The sequence below is a fragment of the Eschrichtius robustus genome, chromosome 13, assembly GCF_028021215.1.
Source record: "Eschrichtius robustus isolate mEscRob2 chromosome 13, mEscRob2.pri, whole genome shotgun sequence".
In the NCBI taxonomy this organism is placed as follows: Eukaryota; Metazoa; Chordata; class Mammalia; order Artiodactyla; family Eschrichtiidae; genus Eschrichtius; species Eschrichtius robustus.
Window position 1 is genome coordinate 6568332 of NC_090836.1, and position 27710 is coordinate 6596041.

The 27710-nt window shown below is 48.1% G+C and overlaps 2 protein-coding genes and 1 non-coding gene across 9 annotated transcripts in view; all 3 read right to left on the minus strand.

Moving 5' to 3' along the window:
* Nucleotides 1-176: 176 nt before the first annotated feature.
* Nucleotides 177-9115, minus strand: NOP2 (NOP2 nucleolar protein). The gene is made up of 16 exons (XM_068561180.1): nt 9007-9115; nt 8612-8721; nt 7498-7543; nt 7223-7311; nt 6806-7035; nt 5668-5723; nt 5385-5547; nt 5091-5288; nt 4846-4935; nt 3891-3978; nt 3674-3814; nt 2995-3134; nt 2763-2852; nt 2496-2618; nt 2155-2383; nt 177-966 (listed from the first exon to the last, which is right to left on the minus strand). Exons 1-16 carry the CDS (start codon nt 9111-9113, stop codon nt 287-289), a joined length of 2580 nt encoding a protein of 859 aa, XP_068417281.1. The 5' UTR covers nt 9114-9115; the 3' UTR covers nt 177-286.
* Nucleotides 9116-10231: 1116 nt separating this feature from the next.
* The window catches only part of CHD4 (chromodomain helicase DNA binding protein 4), a 29834-nt gene continuing 12355 nt past the window's right edge, over nt 10232-27710 (minus strand). For 3 of the 7 annotated variants that reach the window (XM_068561267.1, XM_068561269.1, XM_068561264.1), the window contains exons 18-40: nt 27184-27305; nt 26885-27058; nt 26342-26483; nt 26117-26248; nt 25896-26013; nt 24419-24543; nt 23827-24064; nt 23489-23664; nt 18482-18662; nt 18311-18397; nt 18131-18219; nt 17893-18026; nt 17407-17551; nt 17128-17293; nt 16767-16864; nt 16528-16657; nt 16204-16275; nt 15744-15881; nt 15381-15489; nt 15134-15266; nt 11680-11878; nt 10776-10939; nt 10232-10593 (exon numbers count right to left, since the gene is read on the minus strand). In XM_068561267.1, coding sequence (XP_068417368.1) covers nt 10576-10593; nt 10776-10939; nt 11680-11878; nt 15134-15266; nt 15381-15489; nt 15744-15881; nt 16204-16275; nt 16528-16657; nt 16767-16864; nt 17128-17293; nt 17407-17551; nt 17893-18026; nt 18131-18219; nt 18311-18397; nt 18482-18662; nt 23489-23664; nt 23827-24064; nt 24419-24543; nt 25896-26013; nt 26117-26248; nt 26342-26483; nt 26885-27058; nt 27184-27305 — 3090 coding nt within the window. In that variant the 3' untranslated portion in view covers nt 10232-10575. Of the gene's footprint in view, nt 10594-10775; nt 10940-11679; nt 11879-15133; nt 15267-15380; nt 15490-15743; nt 15882-16203; nt 16276-16527; nt 16658-16766; nt 16865-17127; nt 17294-17406; nt 17552-17892; nt 18027-18130; nt 18220-18310; nt 18663-23488; nt 23665-23826; nt 24065-24418; nt 24544-25895; nt 26014-26116; nt 26249-26341; nt 26484-26884; nt 27059-27183; nt 27306-27710 lie in introns of all 7 variants that reach the window. The other 4 variants (XM_068561268.1, XM_068561265.1, XM_068561266.1 and 1 more) reach the window with 3 other exon arrangements.
* On the minus strand, nt 16949-17088 carry LOC137775994 (small Cajal body-specific RNA 11). The gene has a single exon (XR_011076119.1). It is a non-coding gene; the product is annotated as a small Cajal body-specific RNA 11 (non-coding RNA).

Below are 27710 nucleotides of genomic sequence, written 5' to 3' on the forward strand. Positions count from 1 at the left end.
CCAAACACCCAGGCTCTGACTCCGTGACTCTCTTTCCCTGGGTCCCTGGGAACTGACCTGATTTCTCAGTATACCACACTGTCCCCTCTTCAGAGGTTCCCTGTCCCACCCTCCCACCTCTACCCTTTAAGCAGCAAAGCAAGTACCCAGTCCCCTCAAAAAAAACACACAGTGGCCAGAGATTGTAAAATGTGTATTAAATTTCACATCCACAGTGGGGAAGCCATCCTCACAGAGGTAAGAGTTCCAACCCAGTAACAATGGCAATGAGCCACCCCAGTCTAGTTCAACCATCCATCGAAGACAGCAGGGGCTGGCTGCCGCCTCTGGACAGAGATTTGCTCCTCTTTGCTGGCGGGGGCCGGCTGTAACTGCGGGGGGACATGATTGGAGTCTTAGGTCCCTTGCGGGTGCCATTCTGTTTCTGGAAGGCAGCTTTCTTGAAAGGCTGCTCTGGCACCTGCTGCTTAACCTCCTCAGCCCCGGTGGCGTTCCCAAGGGGCTGATCACGGTCCTCGGGCTTGAGAGTGGCCTGGGTCTTGGAAAGGGACGGCGCAGCAGGTGTTTCTGTGTAGGTGCCCTTGGGAGCAGCACGCTGCTTCCGGAAGGCAGCTTTCTTGGAGGACTGCAGTTTGGGTGACTGTTGCTTTAGTTTCCCAGACACCTTTGGTTCCCTGACCACTGCTGCTTTTTCAGCTGGCTGACTGCTATCCTGGAGCTTGGAGGAAGCTTGGGCCTTTGTAACAGAAAACACAGTGGACAATTCTGAGTCTGTCCCTTTGGAGATGCCATTCTGCTTCTGGAAGGAAGCCTTCTTGGGATGTTGCCGTTTCTGCAGCCGCTGCTTTGCTTGACCAGCCACTCTGGCCTTCTTGGCAGGCAGGCTGCTGCACTCAGGCTGGGGGGTCACCTGCCCTTTCAGGTTGGGCAAGTCTAGGTTTGTAAGGGTGGATATCACAGAATTTCCTGAGGTTAAAATTAAACACATGGTTTGAGAAAACAGGCCTCATCACTGGGTCTTGATCATTAGTGGAGGAGGTAAGTAGAGGTATTAAAATAAGGAAACTGCCTGGGTACTATCTCTTGGCCAAGTGTTCCACACAATTGGGACGGTGCCTGAGAGCAGATTACCTGGATTCATATTACTTAATATCACCTGGTCTTTACTCAAGTCATATTTGAACCCTGTATTAAAGAGAAGGGATCACTACCCATCCTTGGGCCAAAAGGTTTTCAGAGGAAGCTGTGCCCCCTTGAGGCCAGCAGGTAACAAGACACTCTAAAGAGGAGGTGAATCCTGAAAAAACCTGAAGCACTGGGCTTCTCTTTTAATCAGAAAAGATATTTTTTTCATGCAGAGTCTGATGAGATGCAGGAAAATAAGAAAGCACACAGAGCAACTAGAAACACGCTAGTCTTCATTAATGAAGACTGATATATTAAGTATGTATCTTTACAGTTACAGCAAAAAAAAAAACGCAGGAAATTTTGCTACTTCTTAAAGAGGTTTTTGTTCTGTTAACATTCAGATGTGACTTTTGTTAAGAGGCATTGTGTATAAAGACAAAAAAAAAAAAAAAATCAACTCAGTAAGTCACGTGGTTTGTGTCCAGAGAAGCCCGCCTCTCCCTCTTCCAACTCAACTCAGGGTGGCATCCCAGCAGGCAGAGCCCTCAGGCTTGTTTCAGAAAACCCCACCCTTCCCCCCTTGAGATCCAGGCCAGACTCCTCAAGATGGCTGAGGAAACGATCTGCAGTTAGTGTGATGGGCTCAGAGAACGGACAGTTCCGAGGAGTTGCGTGCCAGCCCAGTGCTGACAAGGCTGGACCGGCAGAGGTCTATTACCAGGAAGGCAACCCTCGGCCAAGAAACCACACTCGCGCTGGGAATGCATTTAGTGCCGAACAACTGCAGCCATTTGGCAGAATCAAGGAAAAGACCCCATCCACGTGAACCCCTTAACGTACCGAATGGGGGCCCAGGCTTGGGAACAACTCTAGCTGGGATGAAAGGGGTCTCTCACCCAAGCGTGCCAAGGCCGGGAGAGGGAGGCCGAGAGCCGCCCTTCCCCACAGTCACACTAGAAAGCCTCCTGAAGCTACGGTAGAAAGAGCAAAGGTGGAGAGGAGAGGTACAAAGAGCACACCGCTTACCTGTTTGCGACTGGGGGATAGAATTGGAGAATTTCTTGAACTTGGCAATAAAGAAACCGTCCACGTTGTGGGTGTGAGGGTAGAAGCGGCGGGTGGAGCGCAGGGTGGGGTGGAAGCGCCTTTCCCGGAAGCGGGTGAAGCCCTCCTGGCCGAAGTCCAGGCCCGTGGGCACCAGCCGCACGTTCCTTTTTCTCAGGGCGTAGTCTACCACCCACTCGTTCTCTTCCACCTGACGTGTGGGGGAGACAGAGATGGAAGGGAAAGCGGAGCTGGAGCCGAAGGGGTGCTGGGGGGCGCCAGCGCCAGCACTGTGCCCCCTCTCGCTCCACGACAGGCCTCACCATGATGGAGCAGGTACAGTAGACGAGGTAGCCCCCTGTCTTGGAGGTGGCGCTGACAGAGTCAATAGCACTCAGGAGCAGCTCCTTCTGAAGGTGAGCACAGCGCAAGATGTCCTTCTCATCCTGTCCCAAGACGGAGAGACCCAGAGCGTGGGAATTTCTCAAGGTGGCCTCCGGAGACGTGAGCTGCTGGCTGCCCACCTCCCACTCCGCTTTGCCAGCCCCCGTTCCCCCGAGACTTTTCAGCTGGTCCCCCACCCCCTGCACCTTGTTAGTCTTCACCGCTGGGTCCTTGGAGATGATCCCAGTGCCGCTGCAGGGAGCATCCAGCAGGACCCGGTCAAAGCCCCCCACCACCTGGGGAAAAAAGTAGGCTAAGTGGATGTTTTTGGCAACCTGAACCATACCGATTATTTCCTAAGGGCAGGTCTCAACGCCCTGAGGTCGGGAAGGGAGCAGGTGAGACGCCCCAGGAGCGACGCACAGCGGGGAGCCCCACCTTGGGAAACTGGCGCCCGTCACAGTGGCTGATGACGGTGTTGGTGACGCCCAGCCGGTGCAGGTTGCCCACGACGCTCCTGAGCCGCTCGGCGTTGGCATCATTGGCGAGGATCACGCCTGTGTTCTTCATGAGCTGGGCTGAAGGGAGGAGCCACAGTGCTCGCCGGCAGCTCCGGCGCCTCCACACCTGCTGGCCACCCCCTAGCCCAAGAATCTGCCTGTGAAGTCTCACCCCTTCCCCAATTAAGCCGCAACCCCACTGGCTACCCAGTCTGCACTGGCCCTGTGACGAGCAAGCCCACCAGGATGACTTTTCTGATTGTTACTGAACGCCCTTCTGATCCTTCAGGCTAAGTTACTTCTTCCAAGGGATAACAGTTTCATAAAATGGTTACGACGAATCATATGTAGCGGTTACTGTGCCAGGGACTTGCATATGCGCACCTCAACCCTCACGACCCAAGCATAACGTTAACGGCCAACACGAGCACCACCGTCACCTCGCCATTCCACAGATGCCCAAGGTCACGTGGGCAGTAAGAGGCCCTCGTGGGGCTGGAGCTGGGCCCACTCCAGAACCTGTGCTGCTCCCCACTCCGCTGACCGCCTGTGCAACCCCACCTCCTTTCATAAGCAGAGAGCCAGCTGAAGCCTAGCCCCGCCGGCCCTTCTCATACCTATGTAGCTGGTCTTTCCTCCAGGGGCACAACACATGTCCAGGATCCGCTCATGTTCCTGGGGTGCCAAGGCCATGACGGGCAACATGCTGGAGGCCCCCTGCAGCATGTAGTGCCCAGCCAGGTACTCGGGAGTGGCACCTGTGGATGAGGACCCGCCTGTGACATGCTGGGACGAGGGCAGGGGCGGAAGGGCTCCGGGGCGGGGAACACTTACCAATGGGCACCGAAGAATCATATACCACGAGTCCAGTCTTCGACCACTTGCCCAGGGGATCCAGGTTAACCCCACGATTGATCAGCGCCTGAAGATAAGATGGATGAAAGTGTTAAAACCTCGGAAGCTACTCTACCCAGTAGGGGGATGGAGATGTGAAACCCTGGTCCTGGCGGGAGGCCCATGGCACCACAACCCCTAGGGCTTAGTCAGGACACAATCATCACAGGCGCACAGAAGAGTCTGTCCCATCCCGTCCCGTGGTCTCCTTTTGCTTAGCCTCAGGTTCTAACTCAAGGTCTGAACTCCATCCCAACGGAGCACACTGCCAGCTCCTGTTCTTTTATCTCCTGGAAGTGGACCCCGATTTTCCAAGAGCCTCAGCCCCCTTGCCATCCTAAAACTTAGCACTATTGGTTATAGCAACTTTAAAGATAATTATCGAGTTACCTTCCAGGAGAGACAACAGAAGATAGACACCAGGAGACAGACAACACACAGGGTCACACCACTGCCTCTGGCACCAGGGTTTTAACCTTGGGCCCCTGAACCCTTGGAAACGAGGAGCTTAAAATACTGCTTGTGCGTGCGTGTCACGTCTTTTCCCGGGGACAGGAATCACAGTCTCACCAGCTTCTCAATGATCTACGAGGCAGACCACCCCCTCCCACTTCTCTGTGCGGCGGCACTTTCATCGTGATGCGGATGTCTCAGCCCTGTCACAGGGAGCAGAGGCTGAAGGGACGAGCTCCCCAATCGACAGAGGTCCTCAGCCCTGCCAGACAGACCCAGCGTGACACTAGGCCTAGGTCTGCCTCCTGGGACCATGCCTGTACCGAGAAGTGCCTAGGTACTAAGACCCCCCACGGCCAGTGGGGTGGGACGGGGGAGTCTCCGGGATTCGCAGAAGCCAGTGCCTCCCTGAGACAAGCAAACCTCAGAGGCCACCCCTCACCTGAGCGAGGTCCCGGCGCCGGGTCTTCAAGGTATTGGTCCTGAGGGTGATGGGCCGAGGCACCTCACTGGCTTCCAAAAACTCCACCAGCTGGGACAGAGCATGGCAGGGAGCAGGTCAGGCTGGCCTAGGGGCGCAGCCAGAAAAGCAGAGAGCAAGGGGGCTGGCTGCCTTCTTACACAGTGTAAGAGAAGAGAGGGTGAGGAAAGAAAAGCATGAAGGGCATCAGAACGGCAAGTCGGTACCTCAGACAGAGGGAAGAGGTCCATGAGCTTGCCAAGGAGGAAGTCTCCGTAGGAGTAGTAAGTGGCCAGATCCTTCCGAAGCCGCTGCAGATATTCAGAACGAGACCGACCTTCCTCCCGCTGAGTCCCAAAATCACGCAGCACTCCCACTATATCTTGGATGCGCTTGTGAACTCGTTGCAAGTCTGGAACCTGGGCATGTGGACCTGTTAAGGAACTGCTTCCTGATTTCCTGGGGCCTGGAAGGGCCTTCTCCCAAGCATCCCCCTCCGGCTCCCCCTGCACCAGAAGGATATCCTGCTCCATCTCCCCAGCAGGGGGCAGCACAAAAGTCTCCTCCTCGTCCACATTGATCCGCAGGTCCCCTTCCGTCTCATCATCCTCTTTGGGGCGTGACTCAGGGGACACTTTCTCCTCTTCCTCCTCCTCATAGGTCCCCTCCTCACTCCACTGGCCCCTACAAACAGGTCCAAGAACAGAGTGGTTCACAGATCAAAGCAGACACCTCCTCCTTAGTCACATTTTCCTTCATCCCAGCCGCTGCCTACTCTCCACCCTAAGAGTTTCCAAAACTCACCCAGCAACAGCCTCCTGGGCCTTCTGCTTCCGAGCAGCCCTTTCAATGGGCAGCAACTGAATAAAGAGACAAGAGGCTGGTGACGCAAAGCTTGCCCTTCCACCAGCCCACGAAATACTTCCTACCTCTGTTTTGTTCCTAAATACAAACGTAACTCTTGCTTCCAGAAAGAAATTTAGACCCTGAAGAAGTGAATATAAGATTAGCAAGATATTCACCATTACTGAAGTAAAATGATGGATTGAAAGAGTTCGTCACCTTGTCCTTCCCATGGCCATATGTACACGGGTGGGCGGGCGGGACACACACACACAAACTGCCCTGGGCGCCCATTTTGCCATATTTTCCTCCACGCTTACTCTACATTTTTCACGTAGTTAAAATCATGATTCATTTTCAAGTCTGTTTCTTGCCTTTTCTCATTCACAGTTAGATCACAAGCATTTTCGCAGACATAATGACCAAACGTTAATTTAGCATACGAACGAACCATAGTTCATTTAAGCACATTAGGCATGTTGGAAGTTTCCAGAGTTTTGGCATTATGGTCCACATGGTGCCTGGAAATCGCAAAACAGTAGCTCCGTAGAGAGAAGGGGGGTTGGGGGAGAGGAGTGAAAGTGGGAACTTTCTTTTTGTTCCATACGACTCGATTATGCTTGAATTTTCCTAGTAACACACTCATCTACTTAAACTCTATAATACATAATAACTTCTTATACTTTGGCGAGTAAACCTCTGTCTACATTCTGGATCACCTTCCTAAGGTGGAATTACTAAGTGAAAAGGAAAAACCTTTTTAAGGTTCTCAGATACCAAATGCTTTAAAAAAAAAAAAAAAAAAAAAAGAAAAAAGTGTGTGCACTTCTAGTCCCAGCAGTGAGGCCATACAAGCGTCCGCCTTACCACATCCTCACCAGCACTGAGCATCCTCATATTTTCAAGTGCTCCATCCTGCGGCTCTTTTAAACTTGCACACGCGCTGAGAGGAGGTAAGGTGCTACGAAAGGTGATGGAACACTAAAATCCCTTTTCTCCACTCAGGCTTATCCTTGTCACTGAGAGATAGTCTCAAGGATCTGGAAAGACTCTAGAAGGCAAGGATGGCTTTCTGAAGACCCAGAGAGATAAAGCTCACCTCTTCACCGTCATCCTCATCTTCGTCCTCTGAGCTGGAGTCAGCTCCATAGTCATCTACCATATCAGCATCACTGTCCTCGGAGCCCCAGAGGTCCCCTTGGTTCACCACACCATCCCCTTCAGAGTCTTCCTCCTCGTCACTGCTATGGGTTGGTGCTGGGCGCTTCTTGCCTCGAGCACTGTTAAATAAGGACGGGGCTCCCTTCTTACTGGGTGCCTGGACAGCTCCTGCAGAGGTTCCAAAGGGTTTGAAGAATCCTGGACTGATGGCAGCCGCACACTGATGAGCCTGCACTTTCTACCCCCAAGAACGTCCTCTGGCTGTTCCTTTCACTTCAGAAACACTCAACAAGCCCCTCCCTACCCAGGACCCAGAGGACTCCTCACGTGGCACCCAGCTCCTATTTCCACTGACCTTTTGATAGCTTTCCAGGCAATGGTTTGGCCCCAGGGGACTTATTCATCTCAGGGGCTTCAGCAGAGCCCAACCTCCTCCTGGCTGCCCTGAAAACATAAAAGGAGTGAGGAAATGGAACACATCTCTAGGCTCTGCCACTTGCCAGTGCAGGGAAACCTACCTGACAGTCCCCAACAGCTCTTTCCATCAGCATGATCACATGGGAGCATGTGCCTAAAGATGAGTGGTACCAATTTAATCTGTGTAACATAAGTCTGGACATGCACACTCACCTCTTTCGGGCACGACTGGACAGCCTCTTTACATTTTCATCGCCACCTGTTTAAAAAAATTTTTTTTAAAACAGGCAGAACAGGAGGTTACAGGGGAAATGAAAAAAAGCAACGGGAAAGGAAGTAAAAGGGAAGAGAATTGGAACACTAGTTAGAGGCAGTAGATTGTAACTCACTCCACTGTGCTCTATCGGGAGCTGCATAAGAGATGTAAAGGAGATGACTTCCATCTGGCTGTTTATCAGCCAAATCCAAACTGGGCCTCCCTCCAGGCTGATTTCAACAAACAGCGTCATCATCATTCTGGTAACACAGATTCAAAACTTTCTTCTGCCCTTTCTTTTACTCTCAACTCATCAGTTACCAACCACAATAGATTTCACCTTTACAACTGCTGCTGTTCATATATATTCTCCAAGAAACAGAAAGTTTAAATCTCAGCTCTGTCATTTAATAATTATCTACAGGTTAACCTCTCAGCACCCATTTCCTTAGCAGGGCTTCTCTCACAGCACACTGAGAGGGAGAGGATACAATGTGTCCAAAGGCTTCGGTATAGTGTTTAGCATTTGCCAGCACCTCAGTAAACTGCATCTTTTATATGATGCTCAACACAAACTACCTGCCCATTCTTCCCTCCCACCCAGTCTTCCATGCAGTAGACTACTAACCATGCGGGAACCAGATCTGTGCTTTCCCATCTCCATGCCCTCAACAGTGAGGTTCAACAGTGACTGGACTATACCCTTCCAACTTCCACTTGCTAAAATGTCACGCATTTTTCAAAACCCAACTGCTTCACGAAATCTTTTCAAACAAAATCTTTTCAAACTCTCTAACTCCGTGGGATCCCCCTTCCTCTGAACTCCCTTAGTGTTAAACCACACCTCTCCTTACATGGGTACTTGTGTCCCTGTCGCATCTTCCCTAAGTTCTAAACGCTAGTGAGAGTATTTCATTCCTACTTATTTCCTAGTAACTCATTAAAAGAAAATTCCGCTTGAACAGAAAACGAACACACAAAATGACTTTAAAAAACGGAAGAGTTACGCTACAGGTAAAAGAACAGCGCAAAAGCTGGAGAAGCGGGAGAGGGAGCACGCCAGACCCTTACCTGCAGGCAAGAATCTGGCAAGTTCGGTCTCGGCGCCTTTCTGTTTCCGGGCCTTTCGGCCCGGCCCGCGCTTCTCCTTCTTCGTAGGGTCCAATTTACGCCCCATGGTACTGGGGAAAACAAAACGGGAGACAGTAGAGGAGCGCGTGTTGTAAGGGAAAGGCAGAACGCAGACGAAGCGAAATGGAGCGGGAGAGGGTATCGCCTCCACCAGAACCTCGACTCAACAGCCCCTCGAGGCCTGGCCAAACGTCCACTCCACGCTGAGCCCCGGGCCCTGGGTCCCACGCCGTAGGTACCGCGCGTCCCGCCCCCCTCCCCACGCCCCAGTCCAGGTCAGCGCCTCACCCTTCCTTCCCCAAATTCCTCCAGACCCGCCCGAAGCCTAGGCTCACCTGGAAGCCAATCCAGCTCCGAGACGGGGTTCGGAAGCAGGCGCGGGACTCCACGTGCGGCCCAGATCAGGCACTCTAACGCCACACCACGGAAACGTCTCACGCATGCGCCCTACGCGCCTGCCGAGGCCCCGCCTCTTCCGGCCTTCCTGTCCGCCGCGGAAGCCGGAACGTTTGCTCCCCACGCCCGCGCGGGGCTGGGGGCCGTGCGGCCGGGCACTATTCTCGGGCGGACCGCCCTGCTTTCCCCCCCGGGCGGAGAAGGCGGTGCACTCAAGGCGTTTTCGGCTTCCCCGCCCTCCCCTCCGGGCGTGGGCCTTTCGCCTCACTGCAGAGTTCAGTCGGAAATACTGTACCCGAAAGCCGCCCCTTCCCCTCGAACGGAGGCGCCACAGCCGGGCCCCCCTCCGCCCGACGTCGCCTCAAGATCGGGGGACCCCACGCCTGCGACGCGGAAACCCTCTTCCTTGACCCCAGACCCCGCGCTCCCCCTCAGGTAACGGTCCTCTCTGCCCAGGTTTCCGTCTTGGAGGTCGGGAGGAAGGCATCTCGCGTCCTGACTTCATTCACGCAAGTTAACAGAAAAACCGACTTCAGCCTTTCTTCAAAGAGACAGCAAGCTGGTGTTTAGCTGTTAAAACTGTTCCAGCCCTTCATTGGTTTCGTCTTCCCAACTCTGCGAGGAAGACCCCTTCATTTTATACGCGCGACGTCCACAGCCCGGAGAAGTCCGCTTCCGCACCCTCGCGGAGCCAGGAGGCCGCGGTGGGCTGTGGACCCGGGGGCTCCGGTGGCCCCGCTGTGCCCAGGTGGGCTTGTCAGCACGGGCACGTGCGCAGCGGGGACTCGGCTCTTTCGTGAAATCTCAGGACACAAGGAAACCCTTCGTCTCCAAACACACATGTCCCAGGGCTCCCATCAGAAACACTCATCCACCTGCACCTACACCCACACTGAACGAGAACACTAAAATACAAGGAAACTTTTATTTTCAATTTTCGTCAAGAAATTTGCTGTGGTTTTTTATGCTTTTGGTTCTTTTTTTTTTTTTTTTTTTTCCACTTTATTTAATTCTAGCCACTCAGGGGCTGGAGCCGCTGGGTTCCTGGTATTAAAAAGATGCCAACAGAGGTAGCTGTGTCTCACCCAGGGGCCCGGCCCACTGTGAATACCCCCCAAAAAAGGAGAAAAAACACAAAATAAACCAACAAAATAAAACCAAAAGGAGGAAGAAATTCTGATCATTTTCTTCAAGCCTGTTGGGAACCCGCAACAGTTTGTGTGTAACAGACGTTACAGTGGGGAGAAGCCAGGGCCCAGAAGGCCAGCCCGCCAGCTCCCCGCAGATGGCGCCGGCGCTACTGCTGCCATGTCTCTCCAGCAGGAAGGGCACCACTGCCCCTCACTCCCTCCCCTCCCCCAGTGCTCAGCGGGGCTGTTCCTCTACAACTTGGAAGATGGGGCAGAAGGAAGGAGAGGGTCTCTCAGGCCCCCAGGGGAGAAGCTGGGCAAGGGAAAGTGAGGAAGGTCACTGCTCAGCGGTGGAGGTGGCATCATCCATCTGGAGCTTCACTGCTGCTGGGCTACCTAGAGGAAGAGAGCGCCAAGGGAGTCAGAATTCCAGACTCCAGGAACCCACCTGATCCCAAGGGAACTCACTGGTAAGCCAGCCCCACCTGCCCAGTATGTAAAGCTAGGGACAGACCGCAGAGTTAAAGTTCTAGAATGGCTCCGCTGGAAGAGCTGGCCAGATGAAAATGGTCCCATACCTGCTGTGGAGGTGGTTCAGGTGCCCGGTTTGCCAGGCGACTGAGAATATTACGCTCTGACATCTGTAGCCTCACAGCAACTGGGGGAATTCGGGCAATAGTAGCTGGGAGTCGAGTCACATCGGCTTTCATGTCACTCAGCAGTTCTTCTAGCTGTTTCAGAACTGCAGGGGGAAGAAAAAGAGGCGGTGAGCCATGGTGGTCAAGACCGAGGTCCATCTTCCCGTTAAGTGGACCCCCCACCCGTTACTTCTCAATGACCAAGTGACTGATGTGCTGGAGTATTGTCTTTTGTCACCGAGTCACCTGACCTGGCTCCACCACACTCAAATTCCTGTCCCTCATGTTCCAGTTCCAACTGTCCATGATTCTGTGCTTTCTAAAGCCACCTGTCCCTTGATCCCTATTTCCTCTATTTCCTCCACTTCTTCAATAGCTATTCCTATTGTTTCCTCTTCTCACTATCTTTCCTCTGCACCTTTGGCGCTGTCTCCCTCTTGCTTTATAACAGCTTTCTTTTCCTCATTTCACCCTCCATCCCCCTCACAATGTCTTAACTTTAATTAAAAGCAGAATGTTGAAAGCAGTCTAGAATTTGACAAGATCTTAAGTCACCCTGTTACCCCTAAACTATCCCAGGTCACACTATATTATTCTGCTTTGCTTTCCACCTCCAAGAACTGGAATACATTCAAGAGTTAAAAAGCAAAGAACTACTGTCCTTGACTGTCTCTCCTAAGATGTTAGCTTCCTAAGAAGGAACGCAAGGATCCCCAGCACACCCTAAGCTCCCAGACAAAGAAAGGGGCTCCAAAAAAGGCTCAGACCTGAGAAGTAGGTGTGTGTCAGGGAGGGGCAGAGGAGGAAGGAGGCCAAGTCCACAGGAGGCAGGGGAGCCACTGGCTACCTTTGTGCAGGACCGCATTTGCTGGCTTGTTTCCCGCCATCGACTCCTTGGACAGGTGCTGATGACTCTCTGCCAAACACTCCACCTCAGCAAAGCGGGTGTTCAGGGCCATGGAAGGGTGAGAGGGGTCCTCTGACATGTTCAGGTAAGCCGCCCGACGCAGCTGCTCCTCAATCACCAGGGCTTGTTCTAAGAGCTGGGCAAGAGAGAAACAGGAGATGGCATTTCTCATGGGCCTCTCAGAACCCACTCCTGGCCGGTTCAACGTTCCATTGCCTTTTCCACCCCACTTTGAAGGTCTGTGTTTTTAAAGCTCTTTACCCTTTATTGATTCACTCTTATACAAAAATGATAAATCCTCAATTTAGAAAATACAGAATGTATAAAGAATTAAAATCACAATTCCACCTCCGAGAGATACTGTTAACATTTTGAGGTTTTTTGTTACATGTTTTTTACAAAATTAAGATTCTATATATGTATTTATATTGTTTTCACTCAAAGTGACATAGCAAGGCTCTTCCCTTGTTATCAGCTGCTCTTTATAAAAGATGGCTTTTTTTTCCCCATTCTTTTTCAAATTCTTTTCCCGTTTAGGTTATTACAGAATACAGATGACTTAATGGTTGCACGGCAGTCCATCCTATGGATATATACCTACCCTATCACTTAAGTTGTTTTACTCTCTAAAATTATTCCTGTTGTTTCTTTTCTTTCATCTCTCTCTCTCTCTCTCACTCCCATTCCTTGCCTTCCTCAATAGGCAACCCTTCTAATACACCTACTGTGTGTCTTTTTGTGGGTTTTCTTGAAGACAGTGTTGTTTCATGTGCACATTTTCTCATTTACAGAATGTTTTTCTGTACATTATAAAATGCTTTTTCATTTCCCCACTATATATATTTTTTAAAGGTCCATTTATGTTACAAAACGTGTACTTTGTTGCTGCCAACTGTTTCTTAATGCTGGGTGATGTGAATCCACATTTTACCTACCCACACTCCCAATGTCAAACATCTAGGGTGCCTCCAGGCCCCACCACCAAAAATCATAATGCAACGAACACTTGCACATGTCACCTGATGGAGCTGTGTAAAACGGCCTTTGAAATACATTCCAAGGGACAGAATGTTGATTCATGACTTACGAGACTTATTTTACTCAAGTATCCACTGGTTCTTAAAAAGAATGAATCCACTAGGGGTCAGGAAAAAGGACAGTATGAGAATAATGGACTGTTGTTTCTTCCAGAAGACCTGGCTCCATTCAGGCCTACTAACTTATCCCCAAACAGACCAAGCACCTACTTTCAATCTATATACCACCCAGTCTCCTTCACCAGCTCCCCTCCCTCTTGCCCCAAACTATGAGCTTTCTCCAGGATCAGCGTCTCTCCTGGCATCAGCCAGCACCTCTATGCAAATGAGTTGGCGCTTTTCAGACATGCGTCTCAAGCACTGCTTGTTCTGATCCCACTCGTGCACGCTTGATCACTTTGATCCCACTTGTTTAACGGTGGTGGGAGTACTGGGGGGATATTTACTTGTGAAAAACACCAAATGACTTGTCTAAAATTGAACTTAACTTTCTCCTCACTTCCCTGATAACTTTCTCAGTGACTCAGACTCAAAACTTCAGTTATTTTTGGAGTCTCACTCCTTTGTATCTCAAATTCAATAAAGTAACTCAGGGGTCAGCAAACTATGGCCTGTGGGCCAAATCTGGGCCACTGCCTGTTTTTGGATGGTCCAAGAGCTAAGAATGGGTTCTTCATTTTTAAGTGGTTGAAAAAAAGTCAAAATAATAGTTTATAATGCTTCATACAAATTATATGAAGTTCAAGTTTTAGTGTCGATAAATAAAGTTTTATTGGAACATATTCATACTTCTCACCTATGGCTGCTTGCACACTATGACAGAGTTGAGTGTCAGTGTCTCACAAAGCCTGAATTACTCTGGCCCCTTAAAAGAAAAAGTTTGCGGACCCCTACAGTAAAGCAGTAAATCCTGTAAATTCCTTGGTGTTTCATTCCCTTTATCTTTTATTTATTTATTTATTTATTTATTAGTATTTATTTGTTTGGCTGCACCGGGTCTTAGTTGCAGCACGCCGGATCTTAGTTGTGGCATGGGGGATCTAATTCCCTGACCAGGGATCAAACCTGGGCCCCCTGCATTGGGAGCGCAGAGTCTTAACCACTGGACCCCCAGGGACGTCCCTCGTTCCCTTTATCTTATCCTTTTCGTTTTCCACAACCAGCATCACAGACGAGCCCTTACTACCTCATGACTATATGATAGTTCTGTAATCTCACGAATGTTCTGTTTCAGTTTCCCTTGCTTGTATCAAAACCCTTCACAAACCCTCAATGGCTGCCCATGAACTATAAGGTAAAGTCCAAACTCTCTTATCTGGTGCCAAAAAACCTACCTACCGACCTCCAGCCTTACTTCTCTCTCCAACGTACCTCCCACCATCACCAACACAAGTGTCTTCTACACCCCACCTGGACTATTTGCTGTTTCCAAACACCATAAGCTCTACAGCCTCTGTCTTTGCCTAACCTAATTCTTTTGATCAAAGGGCCTTCCATTTCTATCCGGCAATCGCTATTACAGTCACCAAAACTTCATTCCAATGGCATCTTCTCCCTGGAGCATTTGTGAGCTCTCTCCCCACTCCCCACATTCCCTCTGGAGAACTTTCTTAAGGATTTAGCAGTCTCCCTCACAAACACAAAGAATGACATTCATTTGACCACACATCTGCCTCTACGTTAAACTGAGAGCTCCTCGAGAACAGGCACCAGGCCTGTCCCTGGCCCACCCATTACCTAGCACATGATGTTTGAAGGTTTATTAGTGTACATTTCTTATTCCCCCAATCATACTCAGCGTTAAGATCCACGTGTCTCATCTCCATGGTATCCCGTTGTGATGGTCTGCACACAAGGTGCCCTTAATATGCATTTGCTGAATTCCTGAGGAAAACTCCCCCTCAGTCCTGGGCGTATCAGCCCTAGTGATTCTGAAAATGGAGCTCTACACCTTTGCGTCTACCCCACCCTTCATCCACACAGACCCAGAAAAAAGTACCACCAGCCCACTGGCAGCCCTGCCTCCTCAGAGATCCAATTCAGTCCCACCTCTGTATCTTTCCTGAACACTCCAGCCTACCGTGTTCCCCCAGCACACCCACTGCACTGGTCTGTGTCATGCATCAGGCACAGTCACCTTCAGCCCTTAACCAACTGGTTAACCTTCAGGTCTGTATGTGTTGATCTCTAATATTTAAGATACTTGGGAGCAAAGCCTTTCACAGGATACAAAGCGAAGTGCACAGGAGAACACAATAATCAGCATGGCTGAATGAGCCGACTCCCTCCTTTTAGTCCCTTCTGCACTTTAAAGGCCGCCACTTCAACGCTGTATTCCTCTCCGTCCTGCTCACCTTGAACCTTCGGGCTAGAAACTTATTCTTGATCTCTAAGAAATTGCCTCGGTTCATTTCACCCTTGAAAGGCTCATTGAGGATAGCATAGCGTGGGTCATTCTGGATGTCCTGCCACCGGGCATAGCCATGGCTATTGGAAAATTAATTGCTCAGGAAAAACGAAACAAGGAAATTAAGAACTTCAAACTGTGGACCCTCAGAAACCTTCACCAAGGACCTCGGCCCCAACTCAGGCAAAGGATACTTTATGATGCCAGCCAGCAGCCAGTAGTCATGCCGTCGGTGCCAGATCTCATAAGTCTTCTTGGTGACTGTGGCTGCCCGCTCCTCATTCTGCCAAAGGGAGTGCAACTCTGAAGAGGAATTTAAGGAAGGTTGGGGAGAAAAAGAAAGGCAAACATCTGTGAGAATTCAAAGAGCTATTTATTCCTGATCCCCAGATACCAACTTAATATGCCTCTGGCTTTCTAACATGCACCCCAGAGGAGTGTGCAGTCAGCCTGGCATTCTCTCTAGGAGAGGTAAAGTCTCTGTACCCTGGTTTCTGACAAGAACCCTGATTTCACCTCGAATCCGTCTAACCCCAGTGGGCCCCTCTTTTTCATACCAGTAAAACCGCCATCTGCGATGTTGAACATGAAACGCTGTTTAATATTTTTCTTCTGCTTCTCATCATTCAAGTCCTTGGGGGTCTCTCCATTCTGAAGCATCACCTCTTTTTTCTCTTCTTCTTCTTTCTTCTCCTCTACAGGACATGCAGAAGAAAAATGTCAGCTCCAGACAGAAGCCAGCACCATAGCCCTTGCCCATACATAGCACCATATGCTACAAGACACCCATCTACCTCCACCCTTTCTCCACAGAAGTGTTCTTAAACCCAGGAAAAGGTGCCACTGGCCCGCTGACAGCCACATGTGGGGAGAGGTGGAGTCTTTTAGCTTGGGATAAAATGATTATATGGGTATGGATGGGGGAACCTGGGGGTGGAGGGGTGTCCAAGAGATAAAGTCCTTCCTTTCAGCTTTAGAGTCCTTTTAAAAGCACAGTCAGCTTCTCCAAACACCCACCTTTGTCCTCCACCACAATGGGAGTCAGATCGACTGCTGACTTCTCCTCCACCTTCTCCACATCAGCAATACCTGGGAGAACAGATGGCACTGAGAGCATATCTAAGGAAGTGTATTCTCCTCTGTTCTACACTATATCCTGAACCTAAATCTTGATGATTAAAGTCATAAACGATGTCTTGAGAGAGAAAAAGCCCACAGTTTAAAATCAAGGGTACAAGATTCTTCAGCGTGTCACTTCCTCTGGACTTCCCTCCAGCCGGGCTGCAAGTCCAAGAGCAACTGTGGTTCACAGGGATCTGTAGTGTGTGAAAATGTGCATACCTTTGGGATCTGTCTCCATTGGCTCCTCTGTTCTCTCCTTGACCTCTGCCTTTTCCACTTTCTCCTCTCCCTCGGGAGGCTCAACAAGGACCTTTTCATCCTCTGAGGCAGGGGCAGGGGGCTGTGTACACTTCACAGGAAAGAAGAAAGAAGCTGAAGCAGACAGGCCAGCACCCAAGAGGAAGAACAGGCTTATCCATCTGCCTTTGGTGTGGCGTCCAGTCACCCCCGTCTCTTACCTCAACAGCGGCTTCAGGGGCTGCAGATTTCACTTCCTTTTCTCCTTCTGCACTCTCTTCTTCTTTGAGGCTATTCTCCTCTATTTTTATCCCATCCTCTGCGTACCAATAATAGACATTCATTAGGAGGAAGGTCCCAGATCAGAGAGAAGGTCACACCTTCTCAGATTGTCTCATCTTAAACTGTCCTCTCGTGCCTTTAAGAGCCAGCCCTATTCTTAGGACAGCCCTCCTAAACTGAGAGGGAGATTGCTGTGTGTCCTGCCAGACTCCCCTGTTAGAACTGAGTACAGGGAAGCAGAAAAAGCAAAGGCCAGGACAAGAAGAAGAGGATAGAAAACAACAGTCCAGGCAGACTTACCAGCAGGTGGGGCAGGTGCAGGAGTATTGGGTTGTGTGTCCCCTGGAGTGGAGGGTGTGGGAGTCTTTGGGGAAGGTGACCCTGGCTGTGACATTTTCTTGTTTTCCTCTACTTCCGCAAGTTCGGGCATGCTCCAGCGCCCATTAACATGTTCAAACTCCTGAACCTGCAGCAATGGGACAAGACGCTGAAGACCCAATTCCATCTAGGTTCCTTTCCTGCTGGCTCTCCAGTTTCACCTAGAAACCCCTGAACGATGGAGGGAGGTTCAGGGCTCACCTTCTTGCGAATCAAGGACATGACACCAATCCTAGTGAGGACATGCTGGCGAGACAGGCCTTCTCGGGGTACACCATCAGCAAAGGTCTCGGCCCCGTCTGCTCCCGGCTCACATAAATGCCGCATAAAAAGAGAGACGTAAGCCCTGTAGTAAACAAATAGAGAAATGGGTTAAACAGCAATCATGCCAACTCCTAGATCAGATTCTTTCCCACCTGCAGTCAGGCATCACCCCAGACAACAACTATGGCTCCATTTGAGGTAAAGCCCACCATCGCACTGAAAGCTGGTCTCCAGACCCCACACCATGTCCCAGGTCCTCTTCCAGGGAAGCAAGGAATACAAAGAACCCTATTACTAACAGCTTCACTTGCCAACGTCAGCAGAGGAGACAGCCGATTTCCTGCACAGCCTGCACTAGTACTGTGGAGTGACCAGAGACTAAAAGCCCTTGCTCTACCTCAGTCATTCCAGCTCTCAACTTACTTGAACTCTTTCTCTGACTTGCCTCGCAGATCTCTCACAAGCCACTGGGTGGTAAAAGCATCCTGAGGTGGCATCCCATATCGCATAATCGCGTTAAGAAAGGCTTTTCGCTGACGAGCATTAAAGCCAAGAACCTGGGGGGAGAAGGAACCTAGGTGAGAGAAGGAGTAGACCTTACTCCACCAACGACCCGACAGCAGCGCTCACCCAACCTTCCCTAGAACGGAACGGTACTTACTTCAATATTCCCACCAACACGGGCCAACAGAGGAGGCAATGGCTTATCTTTATCATTCCGCAGGCCCTTGCGACTGGGCCTGCGGGGAGCTGCAAGAAGAAAAGGATGCGTGAGCGACACTGATAGGGATATTAGACAAGGCAATATTTTAAAAATCCAGCAGAAAGGCATAGCCCTCACCTTCTGAACGTTCATCAAAGTCTTCATCACCTTCCTCTGAGGCCACTGAATAATCGGACTGGTTGTCGGACTGGTCGTCCTGCCAATCTGGAGGGAGAGAGGGCAGATGAGCGGGGCCCACTGCTCTAGTGGAACGGCCCATGGGTGGGGGGCGGGGCCGGCCACACACACCTCGGTCCTCCTGGGAGCCATCATTGTAGTTGACCTGCTTACGGATTCTTTTTCCTTTGCCCAGATTGCGGGCCAGATCTTCTTGTTGCTGCTCGTAATGGTGCCGCAGCAATTTCTCCCAGTAGTCAGGATCCACACTTTCTTCCTGTTTTATGATTTCCCGCTCTACCTCCTCTTCCTCCTGGGACAGAGGGGGGGCCAGGACTCAGGGGTGCTGAAGTCAGCACCACCAGCTACCCCTGGTCCTCACACTTCCCATTCTGCTAGCTCCTCTTCAGGACTGGACTCTGAAAGACTTGGTGTGCCTGCTTGGACCTAAGAGCTTAAAAGAAATTTAACTGACAAGACATGGTTCCTCATAATTATGTTTAGATTAGCAGTCAAAATAACTAAAGAGGGCTTCCCTGGTGGCGCAGTGGTTGAGAGTCTGCCTGCTAGTGCAGCGGACACGAGTTCGAGCCCTGGTGCGGGAAGATCCCACATGCCGCGGAGCTACTGGGCCCGTGAGCCACAATTACTGAGCCTGCGCGTCTGGAGCCTGTGCTCCTCAACAAGAGAGGCCGCGACAGTGAGAGGCCCGTGCACCGCGATGAAGAGTGGCCCCCGCTTGCCACAACTAGAGAAAGCCCTCGCACAGAAACGAAGACCCAACACGGCCAAAAATAAATAAATAAATTTAAAAAAAAATTAGAACGATTTACTAAAAAAAAAAAAAAAACTAAAGAAAAATATAGGATGGAGCTGTTATCACAGGAGAAGGATGAAGAGACAGTATGTTTTCTTTTAACCCCTTTTACTGATGCATATACAGTTGCAAGACAGTAAAATGAAGAAAAGAGAGGTTACAGCCTTAGCAAGGTAGAATGGAGAAGTTTCTGAAATACTGCAAAAGATTTTCCCAAGAGATAAAGTAGAAGGGCCATAAGCCCTTTCTGTTCTTCATAAACTTCATAAAAGTTTACCAACTGTGAAAAAAACATTATACATATCTTCTTATATCCCAATAATGTTTATGCTCCTTTGAAAGTCTTACTTCTTTTTCAGATCGTTCAGGACCACTAACTCCAAATCCCTTACATTAGAATTAAGCTGCTGCTAACAGCATAATACTAGAAACAACCTAAATATCCATCATTATGGAACTTGAATAAATTATGGGGGGTGAAAAGGGTGAAGAGAGTCAAGAGGCATAAACTTCCAGTTATAAAATAAATAAGTCATGATGATTTTATGTATAGCATAGTAACTATAGTTAATACCGTACTGCATATTTGAAAGTTGCTAAAAGAGCAGCTCTCAAAAGTTCTCACAGGAAAAAAAAATGTGTAACTATGTATGGTGACAGATATTAACTAAACTTATTGGGGTGACCATTTCACAAAATATACAAATATCAAATCATTATGTTGTACACCTGAAACTAATATAATGGCATATGTCAATTATATCTCAATTTTTGGGCTTCCCTGGTGGCGCAGTGGTTGAGAATCTGCCTGCCAATGCAGGGGACACGGGTTCGAGCCCTGGTCTGGGAAGATCCCACATGCCGCGGAGCAACTAAGCCCGTGAGCCACAACTACTGAGCCTGCGCGTCTGGAGCCTGTGCTCCGCAACAAGAGAGGCCGCGACAGTGAAAGGCCCGCGCACCACGATGAAGAGTGGTCCCCGCTTGCCGCAGCTAGAGAAAGCCCTCGCACAGAAACAAAGACCCAACACAGCCAAAAAAAAATTAATTAATTAATTTTAAAAAAAATTATATCTCAATTTTTTAAAGTAAATAAATTATGGTACTTCCAAACAAGGACATATTATGCAGCGAATAAAGGGGTGGGGAGTGGGGGGAGCTCTTTAGGTATTGATTTGGATGAAATCTTCCAAGATTTATTAGGTGGACAAAAATAAGGTACAGAATGTCATGTATAAGAAACTACTTTCCTCATGCAGCAACATGGATGCAAGTAGAGATTATCATACTAAGTGAAGTAAGATCAGAAAGAGAAAGACAAATATCATATGATATCACTTACATGTGGAATCTAAAATAGTACACAAATGAATCTATGTAACAGAAACAGAATCACGGACAGAGAGAGAAACAGAATCACGGACGTAGAGGACAAACTGGTGGTTGCCAAGGGGGAGGGGGTTGGGGGAGGGATGGAGTGGGAGGCTGGGGTTAGCAGATGTAAGCTTTTATATATAGAATGGATAAACAACAGGTCCTACTGTATAGCACAGGGAACTGCCATAGTGGAAAAGAGTATATATAAAATAAGAGAATGTATATATATGTATAACTGAGTCACTTTGCTGTACAGCAGAAATTAACACAACATTGTAAATCAAATATACTTCAATTAAAAAAAAAAACAACTACTTTCCTTAAAAGGAAAAGGAAAAAAGGCGTTTGTGTGTATATACATGTGTATGTATATATACATACATATGTAATTTGTGTGCACATAAAATAATTTATAAAATAAATTATCACTTATCCCCAGGGAGGGAGCTAGGTAGCCAAAGGACTGGAGTGGGAAAGAGATACTTCTGTAGCTTTTGAATTTTGAACTAGGTGAATTACAGTTGACCCTTGAACATCACAGGTTTGAACTGCATGAATCCATTTATATGCAGATATTTCTCAATAGTAAATACTACGGTACTACATGGTCCATGGTCAGTTGAATGTGCAGATGTGGATGAACCACAGATATGGAGGGCTATACTATCTATTCAAAAAATAAAATTTAATGGGACCTAATGAAACTTAAAAGCTTTTGCAAAGCAAAGGAAACTACAAACAAGACGAAAAGACAGCCCTCAGAATGGGAGAAAATATTTGCAAACGAATCAACGGACAAAGGATTAATCTCCAAAACATATAAACAGCTCATGCAGCTCAACAGTAAAAAAACAAACAACCCAATCCAAAAATGGGCAGAAGACCTAAATAGGCATTTCTCCAAAGAAGACATACAGATGGCCAAGAAGCATATGAAAAGCTGCTCAACATCACTAATTATTAGAGAAATGCAAATCAAAACTACAATGAGGTATCACCTCACACCAGTTAGAATGGGCATCATCAGAAAATCTACAAACAACAAATGCTGGAGAGGGTGTGGAGAAAAGGGAAGCCTCTTGCACTGTTGGTGGGAATGTAAATTGATACAGCCCCTATGGAGAACAGTATGGAGATTCCTTAGAAAACTAAAAATAGAATTACCATATGACCCAGCAATCCCACTACTGGGCATATACCCAGAGGAAACCATAATTCAAAAAGACACATGCACCCCAATGTTCACTGCAGCACTATTTACAATAGCCAGGACATGGAAGCAACCTAAATGCCCATCGACAGATGAACGGATAAAGAAGATGTGGTACATACATACAATGGAATATTACTCAGCCATAAAAAGGAACAAAATTGGGTCATTTGTAGAGACGTGGATGGATCTAGAAACTCGTACAGAGTGAAGTAAGTCAGAAAGAGAAAAACAAATATCGTATATTAACGCATATATGTGGAACCTAGAAAAATGGTACAGATGAACCGGTTTGCAGGGCAGAAACAGAGACACAGATGTAGAGAACAAACGTATGGACACCAAGGGGGGAAAACCGCGGTGGGATGGGGGTGGTGGTGTGATGAACTGGGCGATTGGGATTGACATGTATACACTGATGTGTATAAAATTGAAGACTAATAAGAACCTGCTGTATAAAAATAAAATAAAATTCAAAAAAAAATAAAATAAAATAACATTTAAAAATATTATAAAGTAAATAGCAGCCTCAGCCACTAATGAGAGGGCTGTCTGTATACCTGTGTAGTCATCAGGAGAGGTCATCAGTGGGAGGGGGAGTACCACCCCTCCCTTACAACCACTCAGCACATTCTGCCCCAGTCAATCACTCCCATATGCGGTCACCACCCTGACAGGAGGGCAGTTTTGACTTTTCAGCCACAGTTACACCCAACTGAAGTTAGTAGCATCACTTTCAAGAACAAAGATAATACGTATCAGAAAAATACAACAAGAGGGATGGTTCTGAATTGGAAGGATGAGAAAAGATGGCAAGGACCACCAGAAAAAGCAATTTTTTTTTTCATTTTATACCCTAGGTATCATTAGGAGGAAAAAATTCATTACAGAGGCCAAGCATTTATAACTGAATATGTTTCGTTTTCTACTAAAAAAAGACCAAGAATACAGAAGAAAACAAAAAGGGAAAACAATTCTAAAGTTTTAAAAAGCACGGGGGGGGAAAAAAAAAAAAAGCACAGGGAGATAGGCTAAGTATGTATTGTATCTCCTACCTTTTCTCCGGAGAGACTTGAGATAGCAACCCAAAATTTATTTATAGGGCTAATAAAATACATAAGAGAAAATAAGATGAGATTCTGATAAAGAAGAGCTAATATAGGGCTTCCCTGGTGGCGCAGTGGTTAAGAATCCACCTGCCAATGCAGGGGACACGGGTTCGAGCCCTGGTCTGGGAAGATCCCACATGCTGCGGAGCAACTAAGCCCGTGCGCCACAACTACTGAGCCTGCGCTCTAGAGCCCGCGAGCCACAACTGCTGAAGCCCGCATGCCTAGAGCCCGTGCTCCGCAACAAGAGAAGCCACCGCAATGAGAAGCCCGCGCACCGCAATGAAGAGTAGCCCCTGCTGGCCGCAACTAGAGAGAGCCCGCACACAGCAACAAAAGACCCAACGCAGCCAAAAATAAAAATAAAGTAGTTATTAAAAAAAAAAAAAAGAAGAGCTAATAATACAAGTGTTTTGAGTGTGAAAAGTGGCCGGACAGCCACGTCAAAGATGAGTGTGATTTGCTCATACGCTACAGAATTTCTCTTCAAAGGAAGAGGTATATCAATTCAGCAATGTACTAATTTGCCTACAGATGGTCTCCTCTCATCTCAAATACCATCGTGGTCTCAGTTCCAATTTTTGGACCAATCACCAAGCACAGCATTGCTTTGGACTCATACTCACCCCCATTTCTTCTTCTCGCACCACATACTGGGCCACTTTGAATGAGCTCAAATATTCATTCATGCCCTGCAATTCCGTATCTTCTGTCTCATCCTGGTTCCGGTCCAGCAGTCGTTCAATGGCCTTATCGTCATAGTGGATAACACTGCTGTCTTCTCCCTCTTTGTTGTCTCCTCCTATAAAGAATCAGGGGTCCATACCCCCAGTTAACTTCAGCAGCTGCAGTGGAAAAAGCAAGTCCCAGAGGACCCTAGGTCTGAGTCTCAGGACCCTAGGTATCAAAGATACCCTTTAGAGAAGCCAAGCCCCACACCAAGACAAGCTCCTGCCTAGCTCACCTCCGTCTGTGGCTTCGTCCTTGAATAGCTCCTCAGTGCCAAACTTGAGGATGTCATCAAGCTCCTGTTTGGACATGGATCCAGTCTTGGAGCCCAGCCCAGGCCGAACAACTAGATGCGTCAGCATCATCTTCTTCTTTGCCACCTGCGTGATGCGCTCTTCTACTGACGCACGGGTCACAAACCGATAGATCATCACCTTCTTATTTTGCCCAATACGGTGAGCTCTGCTAAAGGCCTGGAGTTGTGCACAAAACGGAGGCAAAAAGTGAAGTAATCGTTATTTCCTTACTTCTACTCTTGCCCTGACTTCCACATAATAAGTTAAATCCAGCATAAGGCAGGAGCTGCAGCTTGCCCTCACACAAAACGTCCCTTTGCACCCCTACCCCCAGATACCACCCTCTATCATGTTACCCAAAATAGGACCATAGCTAACCCAAACTCTCTGGCTTACAATAAGGTAAAAGACATTTGAAAAGAACCTATTGTTTCCCCCTGAAACAACTAATCCCAGATGGTGGAGCCCTCACAGAGAACACTATGCATTTCCAAAAAGTCACTGCAGACCAAGGCTGCTACCTTTGCTCACCTGGATGTCATTATGGGGGTTCCAGTCAGAGTCATAGATAATAACCGTGTCAGCAGTGGCCAGATTGATTCCAAGGCCCCCAGCTCGAGTGGAAAGCAAGAAGCAGAACTGCTGAGCACCTGGTGCTAAGAGAGGAACCAAAAACACCATTAGAGGTGTCCCTGGAATTCCAGTTAATAAATGTTTAAGGAATATCAGAAATGTAAAACCTCATTAGGAGATGCAAACTATTGTATATAGAATGGATGAACAACAAGGTCCTACTGCATAGCACAGGGGACTGTATTCAATATCCTGTGATAAACCATAATGAAAAAGAACATGAAAAAGAATGTATATTTTAAAAAGAATGTCTATAGATGCATAACTGAATCACTTTGCTGTACAGCAGAAATCAACACAACATTGTAAACCAACTATATTTGAATTAAAAAAAAAAACACCTCATTAGGCAAACACAAAACTAATAATATTAATAAGTAATACTCACAAGCAAGGTCCACCAATGGATACTGAAATCAGTGTGAAAGTTTAAGGAGAAACAGGATGTCACCACAGTCTCAAGTATCTCCCTCAAGATATTTATCAATCACAATGAAAAAAAAAGAGTAACTTTACATGGGAGAAATTCAACAGACACCACCCTAACCAAGTGGTCAAGGTTAACACCAGCAATGGAACATTATCAACATCATGTCCTCCCTGGGAATGATGCACTGAAAAGGACACAGCATCGCTTCTCTGGGATTCCTGTCCAAAATGTCTAGTGTCAATCTCATCATGAGAAAATATCAGACAAAGCAGAGACGTTCTACAAAAGAGCTGACCAGTCATCACCAAAGGTATCAACGTCATGAAAGGAAAGAAAAGAATGAAGAACTGGAAGAGAAACAACAACTACGCTCAACGTGGGATCTGGGACTGGATCCTGACACGGCAACAGTGGTGACATTCAATTCAAGTCTACAGTTTAGGTAGTAGTATGACACCAGTGTTAACTCCCTGGGTTTGATCATTGTACTGTGGTTATATAAGTCATTATTAAGAAAAGCTGGGTGAAGTGTATACACCAACTCTCCGTATTATTTTTTGAACTTTAAGTTCAAACTTATTTCAAATTAAAAAGTGAAAAAAAAGAAGAGGAGGTGGTAGTGGCTACTGAGACAAGCCTGCCACTAACTTGCTATCTCGGTTTGGTAAGTCCTGGTCCCTCCTGGGCCTCAAGAGGCAATGCGGAGGGTTAAATAAAGTGCCCTTCTTTTTAGCAGAGAGAACAAAGACTCCAAAGGGAATAAACAATCTCCTAGCAATAATCCAATACATCCTTCCAATCAAGACATTCAAAAGTACTCTTCCACGTCAATTGACAAAAGACCCTAAACCACTGCACAGAAAAGCAGATGCTCAAGAAGAACAAGTGATCGGTCCAGAGCCGTGAGTGAGGATGCCGGGATCAAAGCCACTCCTTCCCTCTCACCATTGAAGCGGTCAATGGCCTCCTGACGCATGTTCCCAGTGATTCCACCATCAATACGTTCATATTTATAACCTTCATGTTCCAAGAAATCCTCTAGCAGGTCCAGCATCTTGGTCATCTGGAGAACGAGCATAGTTTAATTATGGGATTAATCAGATGACAATCCCTCCCCTACGTCACTGAGCTGTCCACTGCTACCCCCAAAAGCTCCCACACAATACCTGGGAGAAGATGAGTACACGGTGCCCACCCTCCTTAAGGTTCTTGAGCATCTTCTGAAGCAGCAATAATTTCCCAGATGCTCTGATTAGGGCACTGCCATCATACATGCCATTAGGCATCTTAGGGGCTTCCTGAGGAAAGAGGCAAAAAAGAAAAAAATACTGAAAGAAACCCCAAATGGAGCAGTTCCCGCCCAGGGAGGAACAAGAGGTGGCACAACGTACCATTGCAGCCACGGGGAAAAGATACGGGTGGTTGCAGCACTTTTTAAGATCCATCACGACATTTAGCAAAGAGACCTGGTTGCCGCCACCTCGAGCATTGAGCGCTTCAAAGTTTCGAGTGAGGATGTACTTGTAGTATTTCCTATGTAGGCAAGACAGCAAGATAAGTCATGCTCAAGAGCCTTTATGTGACTCATAACGCAGTCCCAGGGTCTGGGATCTTCCTTCCAACATATCTCACTTTGGGACTGAGGAAACCTAAGAAGCGCCACTATCATCATTTTAAACAAGGTAAGGATTAACTCAATAAGAACTCTGGGCCGCACCACTGTGAAGCAATTATACTCCAGTAAAGATGTTAAAAAAAAAAAAAGAACTCTGGGCCCCAGCAACCTGGCAACAGGTTTCTTTAGCCCTCGCTGGCTCCTGTCACCGCATGCCTTGCGGCAGAGTATGGAGAAGACAAGGAAACACCGTGCAGACTGACAGGTGTCTAAGTGTGTCTGGAAGACGGAGCCAGCGCTCCCGTCCCTTCAGACTCACTTCTGCATAGGGCTCAACTCCACACGCACAATCAGTTCTGTCTTGGAAGGCATGTTCTTGAACACGTCAGCTTTGAGCCGCCGCAACATGTGAGGCCCCAGCATGTCATGCAGTTTTTTAATCTGGTCCTCCTTGGCAATGTCAGCAAACTCCTCCAAGAAGCCTTCCAAATTGCTTCAGAAAGAGAAAGGAAAAAGTTGTTGGAGAGGGGGAAAGGAAGAAAGGAAAGGGACATAGGAAACGGGCAAAAGGAAGAATTAGGAGAATTCGGAGCCGATTATGGATAAGCACACACTCACTGGAACCTCTCAGGGGTGAGGAAGTTGAGCAGGTGAAACAACTCTTCCAGGTTGTTCTGTAATGGAGTCCCTGTCAGCAACAGCTTGTGCTGGAGCGAGTAACCGTTTAAGACCCGGAAGAACTGGTGAGGCAGGAGAGAAGTGGAATTCAATAAGCGGGCTCCGGCACATGTCCACAGACTTCTGCTTTGCCGCCCAGCAGTTACGCCCCCATCCCCAACTTTTTTTTTTTCCTTTATCTTCTTTCCTGTTACTAACTCTTTTTTCTTGTTTTTTGGCCGCGCTGTGCGGCATGTGGGATCTCAGTTCCCTGACCAGGGACTAGTCGAACCCGTGCCCCTTGTAATGGAAGCGTGGACTCTTAACCACTGGACCGCCGGGGAAGCCCTCCATCTTACTTTCAAGGCCTGGCCTCCAAGGGTGATCTATCACGAGTGAGGAAGGAAGGCAGAGAGCCTTTCTCCCCTTCCTGTCTTCCGAGGTCTCCCCTTAATGAGTAGGTAGTACTAGAACACTAAAACTGGAGG